Genomic DNA, 27154 nt, shown 5'->3' with positions numbered 1-27154 from the left:
GAGAGCAGGCATCAGGTTTCATTATTCAATTGGCCGTTGACAGATTTTCTGGATGCATGCAAGGTCATTTATGCATCTAAAATAAATAAATGAATAAACAAACAAACATATAGAATCAACTAACAGTCGCATGCTCGAGTCCTTCAGTTCAACCATGAAATAACTGCACAGAAAATTAGAAAACATTTTTGAGTGAAACCGTCACTATACTATCTTTGTACTGAATCATTCTTATTTAAACCAACACAAGCGTTTGCATCCTTAAGAGCAGAAATGGTTTGTTGAAATTTGCATAGTGGAGTGAAATAAATAACCCCTGTTGTAAAAAAAAAACAAAAAAAAACAAACTGATATGCATTATTCTTAAATTATACAGTACGAATCAATGAACTGAAAAAAATGTTACAAAGATATTCACTCTTATTCTACAGGATACATGAAGGACTTTCATATTGTGCATTATCAAATTAAAATTCTTCTCAGGCCGTCATTACAGTTATTACAATATTATTCTTATTCACACACACAAAAAAAAAAAACATTTGGAAAAATAAGCAAACAGTTATAGATTATGGATTTCATTGCAACTTGTAAACATAAACTTTTCTTTTTAAGTATGATTTTTGATGACAATTTAAATCAAGGAGGACTCTTCCGTTCTCTCCTGCACAGTGTCCTTTTTTTTTTTTTTTTTTTTTTTACCTCTTAATTATTCTTTTAGGTTTTTTTATATACATTTTTACAAATAAACAAACTGAACAGTTATTCCTGAGCCAGAGGCAAAGTTAGAAGAAGTCTGTCACCCGCTGAAATAGTCACATGTTGTTTTAAGGGACATAAACAGTTCACAAAAGATGAAGATAGATGGATGTGATTATTTTGTTCAACTATTCATATTATACATGCAGATGGAAATGAAGCTCAAGTTCAGTTTAGAGTTTAGAGTTCATAAAGGGAATGCATAGTTAGTGAAATACAAAGAAATGATGAAATATAAAACACAAATTTACAGTATTTTTCTGAGATTTGGATAGAAAACGTCTGCTTCACAAGCATAAAACCAAAGATGTGTCATTAAAATAAACAGCAACAAGAAACTGCTTTAATAATATAAGGCACATGTTTAGTTACCTGATGTTTATTTGTCAGTGTTGCTCCTGTACGTATTAAAATTCTGAAAATGATAATGATGATGATGATGTGACTTTGCTGCTGTCTTTTTAAATAAAATACATCCAAACTCATCTTTTTTTTCTCTTTAGGATAAAGCATGCCGTAACAAAAGTTAAATAGTAGAAAAAAATAAAACATAAAAAGGACTCAGAGTTAAGACCTTACTGTGCTGTAATAGAAAAATCCCTGGTTTTATCAGTTCCATTAAAGGTAACATGAGAGGGATTTCTGCATGCAGTCAAGTTTACAATGCAAGAGCTTTCTTTGGCAGAGCAGATTCCAGTGTGACATGCAAACTGGTGCATAATCCAGGAGGTTTAATTACATATTGTCTGTTTTGTCACTGGGCTTAAAATGGCCCGTCATCGTCTGCTTTTGGGGCGACAGGTTCAGAGGATGAGGTGACTGAGTCCTGGGGTTTGACTCTTGGTTTTGGAGAGGACGTCGGGGGCAGGGACAGTCGTCTTTTTACGGACAGCAACCTGAGGATCTCGCTCACATGAGACTCGAGCAGCGACAGTCGGCCGCTCAGTATCTGGATGTCCCCTTTCAGCTCCAGTTTGGCCTCCTGCAATGTCGTCTGGAGCAGGGTTTGCTCAGACGCCGGCGAAGGAGCGAAGGAGTGTTTGAGAGAGACCTCGCTGGGCTCGAATGGGTTCTTCTCCATCGGACTCTTTTCCATCGGGCTTCTCTCAAAGGAACTTCTTGAATCTCCTGCTCTGTCGATGCGCAGGTCACTCTTGGTGATGCCGCTGTCGCAGGAGTCAGTTTTGTGAAGCGCGCTGGTTTCTTCCCCTGCCTCCCCAGTGTTGGCGCCTCCTTCTGTGCTCCCCGTCTCTCCATTCTCCTCTGAGTCCTGGTTCTTATTGGCTGCTGGTAACTGATCGGCGACCTTTGACCCTTCAGTCCAGCTTCGGTTTGGTTTTTGCAGCAGCTTCTCTGGCTCGGCTGCAGGAGGTGCTGGTGCAGCTGAGGTGGCGTTCCTAAACTTCGCCCACCCTCGAGCGCCTCCTCTGATGACAGCACCTCCTGCTGCTCCATCTCTGGCTGCAGGAGGGCTCGGGTACACCGGTGTCTCCCCACAAGGCCTTGCTCTGGCCTCCTCTTGTGCATGACTTTGCGTTGACGTTTCAGTGTGGATAAACACTTGTGAGCCCTGTGGAGCGGCAGGCATGCTACACCCGCCGCCTGCACCTCCTCCTCCCCCTCCTCCTCCTCCTCCTGCACAGGGCACATTATTGGAGCTGTACTCCTGCAGCTGAGGAGGCTCACGTTGTGTGTGAGAGTGTGTGTCAGTGTTATAATGGTGTTGCGGCTCCACCTGCACACAGTTATGCTCAAAGTAACCGTGAGACTCTGCCGGCGTCTGAGCGTCTCTCTGCTGCCTGAACCTCTGGAACAGCTTCCTCACCGGGTGGTCTTCAGGAATGGACAGCGTCACCTCGTTCCTCTGCCGCTCCTGCTCCCGCTTCACATCAGCGATTTTTCTAAAGATCACCTACAAAAGGGAACATAAGTCCATTAAACTGGAAATCACATGGGCAACTTTTACATTAGAGCTCCTGTACTTGTTCCACAAAGTCTGAACCTGAATGCACATATATAATGTAGCTTTAAAGCCAGGATAAGCACAGAGCCGCTGTTATAGCTTGAAATATTAAAGACTTGAGAGCAGTGATGCACAAGGGAAATCGTTAATGGAGCAATAATGCATCTCAGCCCTGAGACTTAGTGATTTGCCCCTGAAGACAAAGAAAGAAAAGCTGACACAACTTTTCATATCTAACTTACAATATCCAACACTAACCTCTGCCTCACATGTTCACAAATTTTACAATCACTAACCCACCATAGAGCATACAGAAACCAATAGCAGTCATATTGAATATATAAAATATACAGTTTTTTACTTCTGTTGTAAGCTGTGTTAATAATTAAACACATAAGACCTGAAATATTTCACATTTTAGTCTAAACTGACTTTTTATAGAAACTTATAGAAATCTAATAACATCAAGTCAACTGAAATGCACCACAGAATACACAGGTAAAATATGTAAAAATAAATAAATAAATACATCTGAATCTTAAGAAATATTGTAATCAAGCAGCTGGCACTGTTGGCTGATTTAGAAAACTATTAAGAAGGTTAGATCATATGTGATTTCACGGGTTATGTCTCATAGCTGCATGTTTTGTGTTTATGTATACATTATTTTGAATTAATTTCCATATCCTCTGTGATTTCTCTTTTTTAACATTGCTGTGAAGCACTTAATAAATTCTGATCAAAAAGATGCTATATCTGTATCTACAACGTGTGTAGAGTTTACATGCACATTCTTCCAACATTAGCTGAACACACAAGACTAAAGGGGTTAGAAAGTACATTTATAAACATATGCAAGCTTGAACAGTTTCTACAGCTGTTTACATAAATAATAAATGGCTTTATTTTCACTGAATACATAAGTAAAACCGTACAATTTGCACATGCAATCACATTTTGCCTTGAAATCCAAAGATGCTCCCTGAGGTTGTATCATTTCAGGTTATATGAATACATAAGTCCTCTTCTGCTGCAGCTGTAACAAACAGTCGGAAGCCAATACATGCATTATTATTATTATTATTATTATTATTATTATTTTTTTTTTTTTTTTTTTTTTTTACATACGAGGGCCGTTCAATAAGTTCATGGCCTCACCCAGAACAGAACAACACAGACTGATAATTTATATTTTATTTTTCAACATAATCTCCATTTACAGCAATGCACTTGGTCCATTGATGTTCAAGCATCACTATCCCATCACGAAAGAATGTAACATCCTGTATTATAACAACCAGTATTTCTGGGTGAGGCCATGAACTTATTGAACGCCCTCGTATTGTGCATGTTGGCAAATTTAGTAGCTTAATTGGTTAAAGTTGTATAGTATTCCTGAAAAGGGCTACTGCCAGTGCAGAGATTGTAGAGCTATGGCCAAAACCTCTGGTAGTAATAAATGTGATTTATTTGCCAATAAAAGCTCTTGAAACTTCTAAAATGTTTCAGTGTACTTAAGAAACCTGTGGGGAAAAATCTAAGGCTTACAAAGACAAAATGTGTGTCCCTGCCAAAACTTTTGACCATAACTGTATTGAGTAAAAGATGCAATATATGCACAATGTAATATATGTTCTCGTATGTATCCTTAATATGTTGCATATTTTCAGTTTATTTTGTGCTATAGTTTTTATATAGTCTTTGTTTTTGCGCTTTAAGAATCTGCTGCTAAACAGAATAGAGCTGCTAAACTGATTTCCATAGTTCCTGTAACACTGATAATGAAAATCTATTCTATTCTATTCTATTCTATTCTATTCTATTCTATTCTATTCTATTTCTGTTAACTAGAACTTCTTTCTTTACATTCACTTTAGAAATATTTTATATATAAGCGGCTCTTAAACAAAGAGGTCAACAAACCACATGGGCTGAACTGCCTTTAAAGATAATATCCATTAAAAATTCATGCAACGTCGACCCATAGGATGATATTACACTGATACATCTCCAACAGCTTTGTAGCAATGATACAACACAGTGTCTTAATGGGATTCAGATGTAACGTCCTGAGACGTTCTACTGGATGTGGATTCTTAGCGTGGAGGACTGTTTTTATGCCTTATATTTTCCCTTAAGTCTATGAAATGATCTCAAGTCTGAACAGTTACAAACTGTGACAATAACTGTGCTCAGAGGAGAGGAAGGTGGACTGTTGTCATTTTGTGAGTCATTTTTACCCGTTTTCGTAGGTTACAGGTGAGAATGAGGTTACGGGAGAAGGAGTTGGCGAATGCTGTGTAAAACTCCAGAACCCTTAACAAGGCTTCTCTCCTGATGACATGTAGGTCACAGTAAGTCAGAGCTCGGACGTTTGCACAAGCACGGGCTAATGTGGTCTCTTTCCAGAACACGTCTCCGAATACATCACCCTTACCTGGTGAAGATAAAAAAAAAAACATAAAGAGTAAGATTCAAAATTCAAGAATGTTTATAGTTATTATGTGCACATAATGAAATTTTCTTAGAGGTAGTTCTCGGCTAGATAAAAAAAAAAATTGTAAAAACACTCAAGAATATGTACATCAATTGGAGGAGGATTTGGGCCAACAGGTCTCAGAAGAACAGTGGCAAAAAATAATCAACTGAACATACTCATCTTCTATAAGTCTTAGACATGTTGTAACTCACTTCAGAATTGTACATCGTCTTCATTGGATTAAAACAAGACTGTGCAAAATTAAGATGGATCTTGACCAAACATGTGACAAATGTCGACAAGGACCTGCTACCCTGGTACACACATTCTGGATGCGTCCAAAACTGAACAGCTTTTGGGAAGCTTGTTTGGATTATTTGCCTAAATCCTGTAACACCTTATTAAAGTCATGTCCCTTTATGACCCTGTTTGGAGTGACCCCAAGAGACGTCAGCCAACATGATAGTTTTCTGTACTCTCATAGCTAGAAGGATGAGATTGCTAAAATGGAAGAAACCAAAACCACCTGTGTGTTGGCACTGGGTGAAAGAGGTCATGTACTATGTCCAACTGGAAAAGATTCATTATACTGTTAAAGGGTCAGTTCAGAAGTTCTCTGATGCCTGGCAACCTTTCTTAGCTCATTTTGAAACTGTAGATGCAGATGAGATTAATTTGTAAAGTGTAGTGTGCAAGTATATGTGGATATGTAATATTATGTATTTGTGTTTGTGTATGCACTGCAAAAATCTAAATCTTACCAAGTGTATTTTTCTCAGTTCTGGTCACAATATCTCATCACACTTAAAATAGACAGAGTAACTTTTCAGTGAGATATAAGAACTTATTTTCAGACAACAGATCTTGAAAATCTTATTTCAAGAAATCTTACCAAAATAATTTTCACTTGTTCCATTGGCAGATTTTTTTTTGCTTGAATTAAGCAAAAAAAAAAAAAAAAAAATCTTGAATTTAGCAACAAAAAAAAAATCTGCCAATGGAACAAGTGAAAATGATCTTGGTAAGATTTCTTGAAATAAGATTTTTATGAGTTATTGTCTAAAAATAAGTTCTTATATCCCACTGAAAAGTTATTCTTCAGGTGATTATGCCTTATTTTAAGTGTGATGAGATATTTTGACTAGAAATGAGAAGAATACACTTGGTAAGATTTAGATTTTTGCAGTGTGTATGTTTCTAACTTTCTGGCTGTTTTGTTTTTTTTTTTGTTCATTTTTCCTCTGGAATTTGTAATGTTTGGGGGGGGTTAAAAAGGAAAAATGCTTGTATAGCAAATGTAATTGTATTTACACTTTTCAAAATCTTCATAAAAAGATTAAAAAAAAGAATATGGACATCAATGTAAAACACTAAAGAATATGTATATTGAGACTATGTATAGGGAAAGAAAATGTAAAACCCAGTATGTACAGTCCAGTGCAGTAACAGTATGTGCAAAAGCATCTACATTTACATCCTTCCTTGCTTTTCCTCTTTTCATACTGTACGTGTCTCATATACAAAACCATTTCTTAATCTCAAACTCCATTACCAAGTATCGCAATGACCTCGTCGTCCTGGATGACTTCAAGTGAACCCGAGACCACAAAGCAAAGTGTATCTACGCTCTCTCCGATGTGGAAGATGAGGTCTCCTGGAGCACAGTGTGTGGTCTGAAACTCCACGGCTAAAGAGCGCAGGCAGCCGTCGCTGGCCAATCGAAACGCTGGGTGGTCGTTGAACACCTGCCTGTTCAGGTGGACGCAGATGTCCGCACGCATGTCTTTGGGACAAATGGAAAGGACCTGAGATGGAGAGGAAAAACTGAGTACTTAATATACTTTATGCACTTTATACTTTACAGCGTTACATTTCGTTCTCATCTGTACAAATATCCATTACATAATTAACATCACTCATAGTCCCCTTGTTTTGACTGAGCTCATGTCTATATATACGTTTGTACGTAGATGCAAATATCCTGCGTTTATACATGTATTCATAACATTATTTATTTGTGTTTTTATGTTAATGCATTTGTTTCACTCTTCATGTAGCACTGGATGTATAAAATACCAAAAATAAAACATGCAAATAAATATAAATATGAGAGGAATTCTGTGTCTGCATTGAATGATCAATTCATGGCAATAAAACTTTAATTACTGTATTTCAGAGCAACAATCATTACACCATCCTTTTTCTCAACATACTGCATTAAACAGCAGCAATTTTAGATCATTTAAAGGGCAGTCAGGCTCACTATGATTTAATCCATAAATGATTGTAAATTACATCTTTTACTGAAAATGATCATTTTTTTGTCACTTACTTACTTTTCCATTGTTTTTTTTTTTTTGTTTTTTTTTTACAATGTTTTTGTCATATTTTAATTGTGTGATTTTTACTCATGACTTATCTTATCTTCTCTTGTCTTATCTTATTTCTGTAATTACTTTATGCAATTATTTATGTTTTTAAATGAACGTCTTTCACTTCATGACTTTTGTTTTCAAGCTTTGTTTTGCATTTTTCATGTCCCTCAATATTTTGCAGTAAAACAGACACTTCTAAGCAATTTCATTAAAATTATTGTTGAAAATGTAAATATCATATATCGAAAAAAATCCAACTAGGTTAATTGTTATTCAGTGAAATGAGCGGTGAAGGTCACTATTTATGTCACATTGTCATTAGGGTGAATCCCTGCCTCAAATTGAACATTTAGTCTGACAAAGGTCATGTGTGCTATTATTTCTTTAACTGCAAAGTTCTTCACACCTCATTCACTTTAATTTTTGTCACATCAAGGTATCGTTCAATAAGTCTGTGGTGATGAATAATTGAAGACCACTGTGCTGCACAGCCAGGCGAGTTTCAGTGAAATGTACATGGTAAACAGTGCACTCAGTCAGACCTTAGAGGCTGGTCAGGGTTCAACAGTTGACCCTGTCCAATCATTTTATATGTTATCACCCGAGTCGGAGTTATTACTTAATCAGTCAGTTCAACTTTAGCCTTTACTGAGCACATTTGTATTTAGATGCATTCAAATAAAACAATATATCTCTATATATACTACTGAAGCATGACTACCCTATCTGTGTCGATGCCTTTGGACATGGCCCAGGTGGAGACGATGAAGTCCATGACCCTCTCACTCAGACCTTTAGGAACCTGATAAAGCTTGAGGAAGTCGCGCACGTTGTTGAGCATCTCGTGGTAGCGGTTTGTGTTGGTGTACATCTGTTGGAAGATAGTGGTGACATTTCCAAAGATGGTGGCGTAAAGCAGCGCTAAAAGAAAAGATATAAAAAAAAAAGAATATCAGCTATAGAACAGTTTTAGGATGTTTTATCTAAGGGTGTCAAACTCATTTTAGTTCAGGGGCCACATACAAACCAGTATGATCCCAACTGGACCTAATAACATAACCTATAAATAATGACAATTCCAAACTTTTCTCTTTCTTTTAGAGTGAAAAAAGTAAAATTACATTATAAAAATGTTTACATCTACAAACTGTTATTGAAAAAAAAAAAAAAGAACAGTCATGGACAACCTGAAATTTCTTAAGATATAAGTTTTTTTTGTTTGTTTGTTTTTTAACTTGTCGTGTCTAGCATCATAACAGCAGAATGGTAGTCTGGCTGCCTTTTTGTGCTGAAAAAATTTGCTTTGATAAGGGAAGCTTCATAAAGTATATGAGGCTCCCCTTGATATTCTACTGTCTTTTTTTTTTAGTTTTGTTGAACCACATTTCGATGCTGGACCTGACATGAAAGAACAGGGGGAAGGAGAAGAAAGGGAGAGGAGAGAAGGGGGGAGAAAAAGGAAGACGAAGATGGCAAAGACCCTCACAAGAGAATATCAACAATACGCCTAAGTGAAATTTGAACAATGCTATGCCTCAGTTTATCATTTACACATATGCATTACAACTTACAAATTACAGTGGATCAACAAATGCACAAAACATTTAGTAACAGGCATAAAATTGTTAAAATTGCACTTATTTTTCTCAAGACATTTCAGGATATACATGGTTGTTCATGTTATTCAATTTTTTGTGAAAGGATAGATTATAAATTTAAACATTTACGTGTAATTTAACTTTTTTTAACACTAAAACCAATAGAAAAAAATTGAGTTCTCATTATTTATAGGTTATGCTATTATTTTACTGGTCTGACCCACTTGAGATCAAATGGTTCTGTCTGTGGCCCCTAAATTAAATTGATTTTGACATCCTTGATTGTTTAACATCTTCGGTGTAATTTTTTGTAATTCACAAATTCATCTCAGGAGTTGGACCTGACCCTTTGGCCGTATGTTTGACACCCCTGATTTAGGGATTGGCATCATTATTTACTAAAACATGCATAAAGGTTTGAAAGACATTTACTTATATGCATGATTTAACAATTCTACAAGGACACAGTTAAACTAAAGTAACTAAAATGGAATGAAAGCCATCCTTGGTATTCACACTGTGCTGTATCTTAACTAGATAATTGTGTACTTAACAATACCTGATTAAATAAAGCACAATGAGCAGTGAAATGGCTCATGTTCCCAGATCACTGCTGTGGAGTGACCTGAAAGAGTCAGGCAGTATCTAATGTTAAGCGGTTTTACCCACTCAAGGGGAACGAGTCTCCATTTGCCACAGTAAGATCACAGAGGTTAGGATACATATCTAAAGTGATGGCTCATTGTCCATTTACTCCATTCAAGCCTGCAGGCGAGCTCTCCCTTTCTTCTATTGCTCACGTCTCTCACATAATTAGTGTATCTGTGGCAGGAGATTTATTGGCCGTAATTGAATGTGACGCTGTAGTTTGACTGAGTGATCTTCGTGATTGAAACACCACCAGGATAATGGGTGTTTACTTTTGGAAGTACTGACGTTAAAGCGCGGTTGTCAGTTTATGTTTTCCTCTCTGGTGCTGTTGCATCACTTTACATGCTGCTTCAGAGGAGTGAGCCCAAGATTAGTTCATGAAGACCAGCCGTGACTGTAAGAGAAGGCTGGCAGTGGAAGCAGGGAAGGAAAAGGTGAAGCTGTTACTGTAACGGCATTTGGTGATGAAAATAACACAGACACCAGGGTAAAAATAGAAAGTTCTATTTTGGTCGAAGGACTAATGCGAGTTGTTGCTTTAGATAGCCTGACATGTTGAAATTGCAGTTTTTTGGAGGGAATGTTCAAATGGTAACAAATATTACATCAGTCAGCTCTTTAAAGGTTCATGTCCTAATGTGAAATTTATGTTGTGCTGGAAGCAGATGAGTTTTTGTCATTAGACTGTATTTTTCTCAGCTAATGATATCTGTTCTAGCAGATTGTTACAGCTGTAAAGTCAGAAATCAGAAGCACTGAAGAATTTGACATAGAAACCATTGCACTGTGGCTGTTATTAGTTTAGAAATTGAGTTAATTAACAAAAAACAGACTCTAGACTCTAGAGTTGGCTCCAAAAATCCCCAGCTCCCATAAACTTGCATTAAATATTACATTCACACTCAAAGGCTATTTTATTTAACTTCTAATAACTGATTTGGTCCCTCTTTAAGTTACTGCTTCAATCATCAGATCTTATATCAAACAGAAGGCTTAAAGGGGTCATACTTAGCTAAACCCACTTTTATTAGTCTTTGGTACATTTATTTGTGTATTTGGACCCTACTAGTTCAAAAAGTTTGAATTTGAACCCTCCAAGTGCTGCAGAGCTATCTTTATATTCATTTTGGCAAAAACTGAGTGGATTTCTACAACCCGTTTTAATTCCTTCTTAATTTGTTACATCTATAACTAGTTACATCATGACATTTGCACATATAAGGTCAAAACGTCCGACGAACATTTCTCCAAGTACAACATAATTGCTTGTCAGCAGCAGCGGTTGTAGTCCATACTGAAAATATGTCCAAACTTCGAGCAGATTACTTAAAATATTCAGTTGTTGGTTGTATTTATGAACACAAGTGGCTGAGCGGGACAGAGCAGCATGGCCAGTAACCTGGAGGGGTGGGGCATAAAGTGGCTCATTTACATTTAAAGGGCCAGCGCTCAAAACGACCTTTCTGGTGTCATTACTCAGAAATAGGGCTGAAGATGGACCTGTGGAGTTGAATTAATGAAGAATTCAGACCCAAGCATAGCATTTACAGTTTATGTAGACCACAGGGAAATGTTTTAAAATGCATAATTCCATTTAAAAAAGCAAAATATCACTCCTTTAATGTCTGCCATGTTGATCTGTAAAACAGTTTGCTCACCTGCTCAGCCAGGCTGTCAAAGTTTATTTATTTATTTTTTTTAATAAAATGTCTGTTATCCTGACCGACAGCTTGTCTGTAATTGTCATTAATAGCTTCCACCTGTAAAACTGTAATTTAAATTTGTTACACAGTACTTTGTGAAGTTTACCATTTCACCAAATTGATTCCACCTTTCCACCTGATGACTCCACAGTCTCAGCAAAAATCTCAGACTGTCTCTCTGACATATCTGCTTGGATGAAATCCCATCATCTTCAGCTAAACCTGTCCAAAACAGAACTGCTGGTCTTCCCAGTTAAGCCAACCGTACAACAGGACATATCCATCAAAACTGACTCCTTATCTCTGGCTCCTACCAAAGTAGCAAGAAACTTGGGAGTCATGATTGATAATCAATTAACCTTCACAGATCACGTTGTCTCTGTCATTCGATCATGTCACTTTACACTATTCAGTATAAGAAAGATCAGGCCATACCTAACTCAACAGGCCACCCAGCTCCTGGTCCAGACCATGGTTATCTCCTGCCCTGACTACTGCAATGCCCTTCTAACAGGCCTCCCAGCCTGTGTTATCAAACCACTACAGTTGGTCCAGAATGCGGCAGCGCGTCTGGTCTTCAATCAGCCTAAAAGGGCACTTGTCACCCTCTAACTCATTGAGTTACACTGGCTACCCATAGCTGCCTGCATCAAATTCAAATCAATAATAGTAGCCTACAAAGTTCTCCATGGGTCTGCTCCTACCTACTTAGCTGCACTGATAAAAGCTTATGTTGCCCCACGACCACTCTGCTCGTCTATGGAATGTTGTCTGGCAGTCCCGAAACCTTGCACAAGACAATCTAGGCTCATTTCATGGTCATCAAGAAGCTCTTGAAGACCCAACTCTTCCGAGAGCACCTCCTGTCCTAGCACTTTCAAACATTCCATTTTAAATGTATTATCATGTCTATTCTGTTGTTTTTACTTGGTATTTTTATTTCACTGTTTTTAACTGTACAGCTGCTTTTATGTCTCTCTTTAATTTATTCTTGTATTTTATTATTATTTATTATTTTGCCTTTTATTCTTCTGTACGACAGTGTTTTAATTGTACAGCTCTTTTATGTTTTTAATCTATTCTTGTATTTTTCTTTCATTTTTTGGTTTTTCCCCAGTAAGTCACTTTGGAAAAAAGCGTCTGCCAAATACATAAATGTAAATGTAAATGTTAAAGGTTAATAGTTAACTCGCTTTATTATCCCCATAGGGAAATTCGGTCTCTACACTTTTCCTAATGCACACAGTACCTTGCTTTAGCATTAGCAATTAGCATTTAGGAGCAGTTAGCTGCCAATACCCGTTATTAATGGTGGGGAAACCGGAGCACCTGGAGGAAACCCATGCAACGCAGAGAAAACAGGTTAATCCAGCACAGAAAGATTTGAACCCAGAAACATCTTGCTATGAGGTGGAAGTGCTAACCACTACATCACTGTGCCACCCATCCTGCTCCAGCAACAGCTCCACCCCTTTTTGTCCATATATGGTCATTTAAGGCTCCAAAAATCTGACATAGTAATACCAAAATACCAAACTACTGGCCTCAAAATGACAACAGGTGATGCCAAGATGAACACAAGTGAATCTTCCATTTTGAATTGTTACAGTTGTAGCTGTTTTATTCTCCTGTTCAAATGTGTCATTGAAAAGTATTAGTGCTGCAACTGAAAGTCTCACAAAACAATCCAATATGATTAATTCACGGTATTTTGACCATGATAAGGACAGTAACTTTGCAGTACTTTGTATTGAGACAGTCAACTGCCATTGCACACAATGTCTGTGTAACTGAAGGAGAAATATACCCCTGAAAAAGCAACGAACAGGATTTAGAGTCAGCGTTACAGAGTCTTAGCTTAATATCAACACACACTTAACGCAGCCTCCATGTTCAGATGTACCATGTGTCAGTATAATCTATCATACACTATATGGATAAAACTATTTGAACACGTTGAATTCAGGTGTTTCTTTTCTAACACGTGTCTGAGCTACAAAACAATAATAATAAATGTCATGACATACTTGTATATTGTGATAAATATCATTACATGACATAGGTTAGTTTTGTTTAAATTGTTATCTTTGCTTCCAAAATGCCTCAGAGATGGTTCTTACTTAATTCCTCTCAACATTGTTTTGATTTTTCTTTTCTTTTTTTTTTAAATCCATGGCTATGATTTTAAATGTTCCACCTCTAAATTTCTAAAATATTTTTCATGCTCTGACTGCAAATAATAATTTTCTACCACAGCTAACCATTTACTTTCTTCACAACTCACTTAGGAAGAAAAATCTCCCATTAAACTTAAATGGAAATATGGATGTTTATATCTCAAATCAGCATAAACAGGAAACCTTATGAGCTGTAGCCATGATGTGTTCCAATGTTTTTGTCCATATAGTTTAGAAACATCCATATTTCCTTAACCCCTGTTAAAAGAAAGTAAGTCAGTAATTCAACATGTCCGAATACTTTTGTCCATATAGTGTATGTAGCCTTGTATTGATATTTTCTTCCATCAGTCATGCTGAGGTCTATAATATAGCATCACACCCATTCATCTAAAACTAAAACTATAAAATGACCTGAATGAAAAAGCTCAGTATTTAGAACAATAAATTACCAAGCGCAAAAATCATGTGGTAATTATTTTCATTTTTGTGATTTAGCACGCAGATAAAGCTTTATTATCAGCAGATACTGATGACCATCCATCAGACAGAGGCTCATACAGCAGCCTGTGACGAGCGCTAGAGATGTCACTTTTTATTATCGACACAGCTCAGTCCTGAACTCTCTTCAGTGAAGCTGCAGCAAAATGTGAATTACACCAACAGAGGACAGAGCTGCGGATTACTTAACCACATCAAAAACGAGGAGAGATGATTAAACTCCCCTTGAGATTTATTAATAATTTATAGCTCATTTACATCGGGTTTATCGGGAATCTAATTACAAATCCGCAGCTCGTGTAGTTTGTGATTCTTCCAGTGACGTTTCACTGTCACTTCAGCTTCGTCTCAGTGTTTTACCCACACTTTCATCTTTTGCGCGTTGATTGTGCTAGTTGACAAGAGCTATAAATCTCAGTTATTGTAAAGTAACAGTGAGAGAAGTCATAATAAACTCAGACTTCAGTAAAAATCTCTGAGGCTCCTTCTGCACCTGCACTACATGCATCCATCCCATATGTTGCGTTACTGGCAGCTGTTAGATGGCCAGCAGGCCTTTGCAGCGCATTATCATGTCTGGCATGCAACTAAAGGCATCCAGATTGTTTCGGCTCTTGCAAGGTTCTGCTGGCATATTAAGAATGGATGAATGCATGAATGAAATGGAAAAAGCAGCATGAAAGGATGTATGCGTTGACACTGGCATTGAATAGTGACTGTTAGTGATCAGCTTCTGTTCTGTCGTTACTATTTAACTTGATTAAAAATAACTTACTATTGTAAAATTCTACTCATTGCTGTGGCTATTTTACATTAAATCAAAAGGACACATTTTTTAAATAGTTGTTTTATTTCATTCTGAGCAACTATATTTGGGAACAATAAAAATTATTTCATTGCATCTCATCTACCATTTTTATTGTCTCATCTATAGGTTGCAATTTGTCTAAAAGGTGATCTCTTAATTAATAAAGATGAGTTGTACAGTGATATCTTGATATTATTTCAGTGCTTCCTCTAACTCAACAGAATTGAAACCTGCTGTTAAATTATCCAAAAAAACCAGCAGATAACTTCTTTTTTGTTTCAATTGTTTCATTTATGATATAAACCTGAGCCGACTGTTATCTCTGTGTAATAAGTCTCATGCTGAGTTTTTATGTGTGAGGGAGAAGATGGTGCAGTCTTTGTTTTTAATTTAATGAATCGGTGAACTGTTTCCGTACATGTTGCCTGAAAACATCAGCTCCACTGTGGTTCTTTTGCCCTCTAATCTGATTTATGTGAACTGTCAAGGTTGTTCCGCTTGTCCATTGAAGAAGAAAAACAGTGGTCACTTTGATTTAAGCTGTTTGGAGAAGCCTGAATGTAATTGCTCTTGACAAACTGTCCACTAGAAACTGATACATTGAGGATTTTACCAATTTGTCAGAGACTCGGGGAAAAGGAAGGAAAGGGTTTGGGCTTTGTGTTTACTGGAAAATGTCTGTGTATTTGTGTAAATGTGATGCACAGAGTTTGTGTTATATATGTTGGATGGTGTGTCGTTATTTTCTTTTTTCTAAAATATTCTCCAAAAGGAATTTACTGCAGCTAATTAAAAATGATAATGAAGCTTTAAAGTCCCTCTGGATTTTCCAGCGTGTGTTAATTGTAATCAATGATTTCCACTGTGCAGGAGTTTGACACTTTTTCTGACATTCATTGATGAAAATGATCGCTGTGCTCATCCAAAATCAGAATTTAAGGGCTGGATATGGGATATCACAAAATTCATTAAAAGTCTGATCTGGAGACCTGAAATCACCAGTTCACAGTCATTCAAAGTGAACTTGAAAATAAGAAACACTGAATATTGTGGAGATAAAATTTAGAAAGGAACTATATGTATATATTTAGACATCTGAACCTTTTCAGTCAGAGTTATGGAGAAGATACCCGCGTAGTTTAGATGTATTTGCAGACACGGTGCATATTAAAAAAATAGGACCAATATTTAGCTCAAAGGCATTTTTCTGTCAAGAATCAATAACAGGTTGAATTTGCGTGGTTGTCGGGTTCTGCCGCTATGTTAGAGTCCTGTGGTCTTGAAGCAGGAGATCAATCCCCCAACAGAAGTGGGTGGTACTTTCACTAGAGGATAACTCAGCTGATTAAATGAAAGTCCATATATGACTTCCTGTCAGTGCTCAGTAGTAAATATACTGATATCTCTAACCATTTCCTTTTTATAAGCCATAAAAATATGCTCCATCATAAAATAAAGGCAATTTTTTTGTCAAACTTTGTAGACATTGTTCTGAGGAAGCTGTATATAAAATTTGAAATGAATCCGACCAGTAGTTTCAACAGAGAAGGTGTATGAAGAAATTGCTAATGAATATGAAGATGAAGATGAAGATGCCGCTGGACACATGCCTTCACAATAGCTGATGGCCTATCAGCTAGTGAGCTAAAAACAATAAGAAACCTTAAAAAGTAAGGGTGCAAGAAAGATTGGGAGTCAAAAACAACTTGAAAATACTGTCTTTAAAAATTATCATACAGTATTTTAATTTTTGGCAGGCCAGTTTTGGCCAGTGGGCTAAATTTTTTACCTGTAGCCACCATTAAGTGTATTTTTTCATGTTAGACATCATATTATCAAACAGATAATATAACATCACTTCTCATCGGTAACATATTCCAGTGTCCCATCCAAACCCCACTGTTCTGTTCACTGTGGGTTTAATGTAGAAAAAGACTTTATACTCACATCCCACCATCATCATTGCCACAGAGAAAATCTTCTCCCCGTCTGTGGTTGGAGCGATGTTTCCAAACCCGATGGTGGTGAGGCTCGTCATGGTGAAGTAGAGAGACGAGATGTACAGTGTGTCCTTATTGGGACCCCCCTCCCACTGCCCCGTCCCACTGGTGTTGTACCGATAAGGCGTCCCGATGTTGATGGCGAGCTGATAGAGCCAGCTGTCGGTCTTTATGGTGTTGGTGGTCTCATCGATGACCTCGTAGTCGCCGATGCTGTACCAGATGCAGGCCAGCCAGTGGGCCACGAGGCCGAAGACGCACACCAGCAGGACCAGGACGGCCGCTCCGTACTCCAGGTAGTGGTCCAGCTTCCTGGCAACTCGGCCTAAACGCAGCAGGCGGATCACCTTCAGGGAGCTGAAGAGGCTGCTGAGACCCTACGGTGAAACAGAGACAGAGGAGGGTTTATCAGCTGATCTGTTAATGGATTCATCATCATTCATAGAAACATTTGTTATGGAAAAAAGTAGGAGAAAAGCATTGGACTTAAACATCAATAACTGAATGTTCCAACAAAAGTTTACTGTTATGCCAAGATGTTTAGAAGCATTTCATATTATAGTCTGTGTTTATAACAATATATATTCTCATATAACATTAAAAGATTAAATTTGCGGTTAAAATGTGATATTTTGTCATGATGTGAAAATAATTTGTTATAACTTCAATAATTTTAAACTTTAATATCACTAAATGTGAAACTATCATCTAACATGAAAATATATTATTACAGTGTGAAAATTTTTTATTAGAACGTGAGAATATGCTGTCATTTTATTATGACATAAGCTTTCTATAGTTATAATCAAATATTTTCTTATAACATAAGAACATCTTGTTAAAATATAAAAATGTTATTATATTATGAAATGTGTTAGTATAACATGAAAACATTTTATAACAATCAGCTTTTCATATTATAATGAGATACTGATCTGTTTTTTTTCTTTTTCTGACCTGACATAGGAAGAAAATACGATTTTTTAAAATTACACCATGTAATGTCAGTTTTTGTGATGCTTTGTGTTTACTGTTCACATGGATTTCCTTACTGGGAGGACGGAGTCTTCTGTTCTTGTTGTGTTCCTGTGAAAGCTGGCGTCTCGGAGATGACCGCCCGAAGAAGCGGATGAGATGAAATCCTTAACAGAAACAATCACACAGAAATTTTTCATGTTTCTTTACTGTATAATGCAGTGGTTCCCAACCTTTTTTGGCTCGTGACCCTATTTTAACAGCACAAATTTCTGGCGACCCCAGACATTTAAAACAGAGACTTTTTTTGGGGGGGGGCTAAAATTATTACCTCCGCCAAGGAGGTTATGTTTTTGCCAGGGTTTGTTTGTCTGTCTGTCTGTTTGTTTGTCTGTCCGTTAGTGTGCAACATAACTCAAAAAGTTATGGACAGATTTTGATGAAATTTTCAGGGTTTGTTGGAAATGGGATAAGGAAGAAATGATTAAATTTTGGTGGTGATCGGGGGTGGGGGGGCCCACAGGGGGGGCCACTGATCAGCCTTGGCGGAGGTCTGCGCTCTCCGAGTGCTTCTAGTTTTGTATTTGATCATGTCGTAGTTTGCTATACTATGTTGCAAATAAACGTTAATTTTAGATGAAATTTAGTCTATATAGTGTATATTATTATGGACGGAGGCAGAAAAGCCAGGTGTAGATTACTGCACAAAGTGAGAATTTTATTTTCCTTGGTCAGGATATGTACAGTCAGTCCAGCTTGGATTTACAAGGCTGACAATTAATACTGAACAAACAAGAACTCAAACTATGAATTATGAAAGAGCTGCAGCATCTGGAACTGACCACAATGAACATTTGAAAGATAAACAGTACCACAGTGCTTCAGTTTCAGCTTCAGTTTGTCATGTCTTGTATGTATTGGGATTGTCTCTGTGATCTCACCACATATTTTTTTCACTAGTAAGTTTCTATTTTTATTTTTATCAATTACTTGAAATCTCAGGCGACCCCATTTGAATTCCAGGCGACCCCATGTGGGGTCCCGACCCCAAGGTTGAAAACCACTGGTATAATGCATTCATACTTGAGGCATTTCAGCAGTAAATCAGTTTCAAATGAATATAATTATCAGAAAATCTTCATTGATTTCAGAAACTGTCTTTAAATGCACTTACATCGTCGACGTGCTCAAAGGCATTGATAATATCGTAGGGCAGACAGGACAGCAGGTCGATAACAAACCACGTCTTCATGTAATTCATTCGTATCAGCTTGGCGTCTGAAATAACCTCTCCAGCTGGGCCCACAAAGGTTGTGTGAAAGTTGAGCACAATGTCGATCAGGAAGATGACATCGACAACACTGTCCACCACCAGCCAAGCTAAATTATTTTGCTTGGTCTTAAAGGAGACGTTGTAGGGCACCATGATGGCGGTGTAGAAGGTGAGGATGAGGATGACCCAGTCCCAGGTGGTCTTGAAGGTGCAGTAATGGAGGATGATGTGGGGAGGGGTCTTTGGGGCTTCCTGTTTGTACTGAGGGAGAATATCTGATCCCAGTTGGAGAACCTGTGAATAAGAGGGAAGAGGGAAGCGTTTTCATCACCAGTATCATAAGGACAGGGGAACTGTGGAAGGCTCCGTAGCTCAGTGGTTTAGAGCACTGGTCTTATAAATCAGGGGTTGTGAGTTCAATCCTCACTGGGGCCTAACCTTGACCGAGGCACTTAACCCTCCCCCAGGGACCTGACACAGCAGTGATGTATGTAGTGTGAATGTTTAGCTAGCAGTGGGTCAGACTCATTATGTGTAGCATCTTCACATGCAACATATACTGACAAGATTCCCAAATATGACAGAAATTGTAGCTCTCTCCTCTTGACAAAATAAACAATTGTGACTATGTGTAAACCTCAATGGACAAGACAACACACTTTTCCATGCTTCCACATCAAACTGCATAGCAAAGCAGTAGAGTCCCATCAGACTGAAACTAATCAATAATTGGATTTTACAGCTGTCAATCATGAGGTGGACATTGCCCCCTGGAACACACCCATAGCTGTGTGTTCACTGTATCATTCACTGAATATAGTATAAACCTCATTGTTTACACATAGCTGTGTAATGGTATCATCAAGATATCTCATACAAACACTACACAGCCGGTCAAAATAACACTGTATCTAATAATGTTCACATGCTGCATCAGCTGATAGTTTACAATAGCTCTATTAGCTTAGCTCTGTTTTTACAGACAATACCCAAGGCAAAACCACTTATCAACTCTGTTTTCTGTTTGGTTTTTGTTGTCAATAACTGCACTAAACATCTGTTTGGAATTGTGGAGCCGTGGACCAACAAATATTCAATTTAACAAAGATAATAACATCACATAATAACCTTATACCTTCATAAGCCTCATAATAAAACTCACCCATGTAGAAGAAACACTGTGATTCAGCATCAAACAAACTTTATCACTTTGTTACTTTCTTTGACTCTAAAATTTATTACCTCCACCAAGGAGGTTATGTTTTTGCCAGCGTTGGTTTGTCTGTCTGTCTGTCTGTCTGTCTGTCTGTCTGTCTGTGTGCAAGATAACTCAAAAAGTTCTGGACAGATTTGGATGAAAATTTCAAGAAATGTCGATACTGGCACAAGGAACAAATAATCAGATTTTGGTGGTGATCAGGGGTGGAACACTGATCTGCCTTGGTGGAGGTCTGCACTCTCTGAGTGCTTTTCTAGTTTCTTACTGTTCTCATCCTCAACTTGTTACTTTCTTACACTTTTGTAATGACTGACAGATTCAAGGATGCAGTAACTCACCGCTGCCTCTAGTGGTCACATATACACAGGGATGTGGTGTCAGACAACTGTATTCCAAATACTAAATCTGGTAATTATAATTTAAAAAAAATAATAATAATGATAATAATAATAATAATAGTAGAAAGGGTACATGTAGTCCCTTCAACCACCAACCTCTCTGAAAACAGAGTCCAGAGAAAGAGATGGGATTTTTGTTTCCACTCAGAGACACTGGATTTTGTCATCAGCTCTTTCACATTTAAGATTAGATTTCAGAAGGAAATTATTTTACCCTCTAAACATTGAAACCTCTTGGTTATAATACCCTAGATCAGACTTTTTCTTTGTTCAGCCTGAATTAGCTGCTCACCTCAGCCAGTCTGGATGGTTTGTGGTTGACCTCAGCCTTGCTCAGCGGCGCTAACTGCTGCACCAGGTTACGGTTGGTGGTCAATGCTCGTGTCAGTCTGGCAAACTTTGTCCATCCTGCCCAGAGACAAAAACACTGGTGGTTAAAGTGTTTCTCTAAAATAATTGTATTCTGTGTGATTCTATTTGGGGAGGAGCATTCAAATAAATCCAATATAAACACAGCAGCTCCTGATAATTAAAAAGCCAATATGATTCTGCAGCACAAATACAGTACAATGATGATTTTTCATATATTATGTTGATAGAAAGCTAAACGATAGACAGTTTTGTGGAGAAGGGGTGGGATTAAATAAATTATACTTCCTCCCACTCCTTTTTGAATAAGCAAATGAAGTCATATTTTGTGTTCATGTATATGTACAGGTTTTTGTTTTTGTTTGTTTGTTTGTTTTGTTTTCTTATAATCTGGTTCGTTTGTAAAGACTAAATGGGATTACTTGGTTTTGTTGCATATTCGAAATAAATAAATAAATGAAATAAATAAATAAAATGTATTCGTAGCTTAAATGTTCACTATTAAATCCATCTATTTCATTTCATAAGCAGTATTTTTATCCCCAAGTGGCCTCAGTGTCCTTTACTTCTTCCTGATGCATGTAAATGTCTTCATGGCACACTTCATCCCCTGGGACATGGCACAGTGTCGACCCACAGAGACAAGTGTTCACTGACCCGTACATGCAACACCTGGACAGTTGTATGTTACATACCAGGAAACCAACGCCATACACGGGACTTTCATTGTGTGACACATTGGTGGCCTTAATGTGTAAAATTGAGCATTAAATGTGATCCGTCAGTTTGATATAAATATTCAATATGTCAAATAATCGACCGGCTGTTCCACTGTCGGTTTGATGATACAACTATTCATAGTATGCATTCAGTATATGGGCCACAGTGGAGTTGTAAGATACAGAAAAATGAATCGTATCACCTCTGGTTGATTCATCGTCGATCGGTTGCTTGAAAAGGGTGATGTCTCTGAAGGTGCAGAGGAAAAGAACCACCTTGTTGTTTTCGTTTCTAATCGGGGCGACCTGCATGTAAAGCCATATCGGTGTTCCTGTAGGAAATACCAATAATGAGATATATCAAAGAGAATGTTGATGTCAAGATCATTATATTGGATCGTTTTTACATCATTTTTTAATTATATACAGTTGCGGAAAAAATTATTAGACCATTAAAATTAATCAAAAACAATGGTTATGCAGTCATGTACTAACTCCTGTATATATCAAGTGACTAAAACAGACAGAAAAGAAAACATGGACTGCCTAAAAGCACTGTTTTTGTCAGTACAATACCATAGCTACTGATGTAAGAACTGAAGTGATTTTGGTTATTATCAAGAAAACATGGAAAATGGCTAGATATCAGCTCTGAAATTAAACTCTTATGATCTATTTTTGTTATTGCTATTATATTTGTCCAAACAAATGTACCTTTAGTTGTACCAGGCATTAAAATGAACAAGAAATTGAAGAAAACCAGGGTGGTCTAATAATTTTTTCCATGACTTTACATTAATAGTAATACTCACTGTTTTTTGCGTACAGCAGCACCTCAAAGAAATTGGACTCATAGGTGTCAAAGGTTTCTTTGATTTTGTCTATGGTGTTCTTATCAGTCAGGTCACCATACATGAAACTGACAAATGAGAGAGAATGTTTCATTTATTTGCTCATGACATACAACCACATGATTTTTTTTTCTTCTTAAGTTAGTACTTCGGTTAGAAGCCAAACATTTCTCATACAAAGACCTCCTCTAAAAGACTTCAATAATCATATGAAAATCACAGGAACTAATACAAATACAGGATCTTACATGATCATGGTGGGATAACATGGGAAAACATAGTAATTTCAGAGTCCTCTGTAGATGTTGATTTATTACTGAAGCAGACTGAATACAAAATCAAGTTAATAAGTCGATTCTTTTATAAACTGTATTCAAGAAATGATATGTATGAGGATTGCTGATTGTACCATGTATATGTATGAAGCATCTGGATAGAGAATCTGCCTGTGCATGCACTTTTCTCCTCCAGTTCAGTTCTTAGCAGCATTCTAAACACATGTATTTATTATTTTTATAGAGGGATAAATGTTTTCCCTCTACTTAATTCTATCAAAATAGTAGCCAGACCTTTTATCACTGTATGTTGTGTCTTATTGTTTTATGCATTTTTATAGTATTAGATTAAACTGTTGCTATCCTATAATTTAATCATGCTTTTAGATGTAAAGCGCTTTGGTCTTCTTTATGTTGTTGTTAAGTGCTATATAAATAAACTTTGACTGATTGATTGATTTTATAAATAGTTACATTAAAAAAAGGCCACAAGCAGTATTCAGTATTATCTATAAAAAAAAAAAAAAATTGATCAGAAACAGTATTTTCAGTACTATAAGGACGAATGTAACTGTTAAACCATGAAACTGTGATGTTTTCTGAGACAGTTAACATTCTAATGCACATCGAGTGCCCACCCTTCATGGATTTGCTGCAGAGGTCACATTTCATCACAAAGTCACTATTTCTTTTACAGCTCAGTCTTCTTGGTCTGGATACCAGCAGTATTCTATTTTCTCTCCCAGCCTTGGCAAATCAAATTTTGTAACAAAAAACATTCCTTTTCTTAAGCACAAACACCCAGCTGAAAGAAATCAACCTAAATTTAAGGCATCCTACAAAATCATATTCCTCACATCCTCATAAACACTAAAGTAAAACAAAAATCAAACCACATTTTCTCTGTTTCAATGAACCAACCCTTTTCCTTTCTGGAGTTGCATTAAGCCTGTTGGCCTCTAGTGCTAATGGTAATGAATGACTGGTGCAATTGCCACAAATTACTGGCCACATACTCAGAGCTGAACTGGTTCACTTCAACATAAATCCCAGTCCTGGCTCCACTTACTTGCATGTGCTGCTCCTGTGCATGACTTCGGCTCTGTGGTATCCGGACAGTTTGCAGAAGCCATCGTTGCTATAAACAACTGGCCACTGGACAATCTGAGCATTTCCCAATAGGAAGCTGGTTTCTGATACATAACACAGAGCATGAAACACCATGAAGATACAATGAAAAAGACATTGGAAATAACAGTAACCCGTAGCATCACTGTACCTGTGGATCAGCTGCTCAGGGCTTTGCCAAGATATAAACATCACGGTTGAGTTACGCAACTGCAGCATCATTGAACTGTGGTTATTTTTACTGCATTGGTGTTACTCATTGAACAAAGGGACGTTTGGTTCTGCGGCCTCGGACTGGTGCCATTACATTTTTTTTTTAGCACAAACAGTATAAGTAACTCTTTACCTAAAACATTCATTGCAGCCTTTTAGAGCAGAACTCTTCTAATATCTCTATTTAATGGAAACTGGACACAAAAACTATTAATATTTAAAGTAATCAGACGAGCACTGGGTAGAAATAGTTGTTGATGAAATGTTTATGTTTCGCCCTTATTGTTAATGAAATATAAATGAGGAGCTGCAAAGTTCTATAGCCTTATAGCAGTTTGAAGGGGTCACAGTCTCAGGGGAGGAGGCTGAGAACATTTTATCCAAATTACACTGTACAGACCAACTGCTCAAGTTATCAAACCTAACTCATTTGCATATTTGTCTTCATCTTAAATGTGAATTGTCTTAAATAATTATATTTGCTCTACAGGCTGTTGCAGTGTGTGCATGGTCTGAGAACATTTATAAAACACAAACAAACTTAAAGACTGAACATCCAACCTTATACACAGAGGGAACTCATTTACTTTACATTTACTGCACTTATACATCAATTTAAAATGACTTTTTGCAGGAGCAGCTTAAATTCTCAGAGTAAATTACTCTTTGCAGTAGAAAGAACAAATATCAAGTCTTATACATCGACTTAAAGAAGATAAACAAGGCTTCTGCTGTAGGAAGATGAAGCAATGGTGCTCTACATAAGACAGAAAAACAACTCGGTTTCTAAAAATATTCAGCAATTATTTCAGATATAAACCTAGATTTTCAGCACAATATTTTTCATCATATCCTTCCCATAAGAAAACCTTAAAGAACGTTTGATTTTAGTAAATCAATATTCGGTATTTGTGGTATTTTGCTGCGTAACTGCGCATAAAATCTTTTCCCAAACAGTTACATCTATAGAAAATGAAACCCAGGAAACGTAAAAAAGTGTTACTGTTGCCTCCCGATCAATGATAATGAATTAAATAAATCCCCTCCGCCTGTGGGTTTACTTCTAAGTCCACTTCAGAGCCTCATTCTTTTAAGATGCTACATCCATTAAACCTGTGGTTGAAGATCAACTCACCGCTGGAGCGCCGGACTATGTTCTCCAGGAAGGTGTTCTGCGGGGCCACCAGTCCTCTCTTGCCCCCATGCATTCTTGAGACTTCAGGACGGACAACCGGAGCCGCTCGGTGGTCTCAGTGCTGTGGTCTACCCCCCCTCTGAGACGAGGCGGACGGGAGCGCACCAACACGGTCCAGTTACGCACGGTTTTATGAGGAGCATCCGGATGGAGGCTGGGAAATAAAAGCCTGACTGTGAACTATATTGTTACTAAACACTGATAATGCTTTCTACCACGAATAATAATAATAATAATAATAATAATAATAATAATAATAATAATAATAATAATAATAATAATAATAATAATATGATCGCAAAACAATGTAGAGTGTAGCTCAGAAGAGATGTGCACAAAAAGGCAGAACATGTCCAAAGTGGGTTTTTTTTATATTACATATCTTTATATATACTTTTATACTGTTGTTATTGTTGTTATTTCTAAATAGATTTTTTTTTTTTATGCATCCTTTAACTTTTATACTTTTTGTGGTTGTTTCAGCTGGTTCTGGAATAAAGGACAAGTTGTTTGTCAATTTCAGACATGTCTTTTTCACGATTTTACTATTTTTTGCCCATTTAAAAAATCCTATTTTAGAACTGAAAAAAAAAAAAAAAAATGATAGACTAATCGATTATAAAAAAAAAGGGGTTTCTGCAGCTCTACTGTTATGTAAGATCTTCAGACGTCCAACTTCATACTTTTATTGTGAAAGCAAATCTGCATGTTTTCCTGTGTTATTATCGCTGACTTTCTAGACCCTCGTTTCAGTTTCTCAACTAATAAAATGATGCTGTTTTGATGAGCAACTCATTATTTTTTCCCTAACTGTGAAATGCTCCATGTACCACCACTACATTCTTTTAATTAACATCTCTTTATACATGAACATATTGGTGCAAAGGAATGTATATTTTACTTTACTCAAATGTTTTAAGTAGTACTGTATAAAAACCTTATATCATTAGATTAACCCATAAAGACCCAAAAATTCACTGCCGGCCAAAATCATCTATTGATCTAAATTGTTTAATACCTGTTGATCCACTAATTCTATCAATGCATATAAATAATTGGTGTAAAATACAGTTGGTCATCTTTTCATGGTCATCAGATATGACTCATTTGGACGTTCAGAGGCTCTGTAGTGAACATGGAAACACCATCATCTGCTACAACCTTGTTTCACCACTAAAACCCATGGAGTTTAATAAATGACAGTGGATGGAGAGGCTTGTTTTGACATCTTTGCTGAAAAAGTCACTTTTACTTCAGTGTTCTCCATTTCTGATATAACAACCCTTAACTTTAATCTGAGCTTTCATGAACATCTACTGAATTAAATATAGGAAAATACGTGATTTTCACAGAAAAAAATGCAAAATACAGAAGATAATGTGTTAAGAAATGGTGATAAATCACTTAAGAACAGTTAGATAGAGAGAAAAATCCATTTAACCCATAAAGACCCAGTGCTTTTTTTGCGACAGTTTCCAAATTAATTTTTCTTTATTTCTACCTTTCTTAACTGATTTATCACCAC

At 37.0% G+C, this 27154-nt stretch overlaps 1 protein-coding gene and 1 non-coding gene across 2 annotated transcripts; one reads left to right on the top strand and one right to left on the bottom strand.

Moving 5' to 3' along the window:
- On the bottom strand, nucleotides 1-25692 carry LOC115415606 (potassium voltage-gated channel subfamily H member 5-like). The gene is made up of 12 exons (XM_030129235.1): nucleotides 25570-25692; nucleotides 24163-24286; nucleotides 22780-22886; nucleotides 22171-22299; nucleotides 21172-21287; nucleotides 19164-19556; nucleotides 18067-18156; nucleotides 16962-17391; nucleotides 8298-8497; nucleotides 6754-7006; nucleotides 4963-5159; nucleotides 1-2671 (listed from the first exon to the last, which is right to left on the bottom strand). Exons 1-12 carry the CDS (start codon nucleotides 25640-25642, stop codon nucleotides 1523-1525), a joined length of 3261 nt encoding a protein of 1086 aa, XP_029985095.1. The 5' UTR covers nucleotides 25643-25692; the 3' UTR covers nucleotides 1-1522.
- trnai-uau (transfer RNA isoleucine (anticodon UAU)) lies at nucleotides 19624-19697 on the top strand. Its single transcript has one exon. It is a non-coding gene; the product is annotated as a tRNA-Ile (tRNA).
- Nucleotides 25693-27154: the final 1462 nt, after the last annotated feature.

The sequence above is a fragment of the Sphaeramia orbicularis genome, chromosome 24 (assembly GCF_902148855.1).
Source record: "Sphaeramia orbicularis chromosome 24, fSphaOr1.1, whole genome shotgun sequence".
In the NCBI taxonomy this organism is placed as follows: Eukaryota; Metazoa; Chordata; class Actinopteri; order Kurtiformes; family Apogonidae; genus Sphaeramia; species Sphaeramia orbicularis.
Note: the sequence above shows the minus strand (reverse complement) of the source record. Positions and strands in the feature narration are given on the sequence as shown.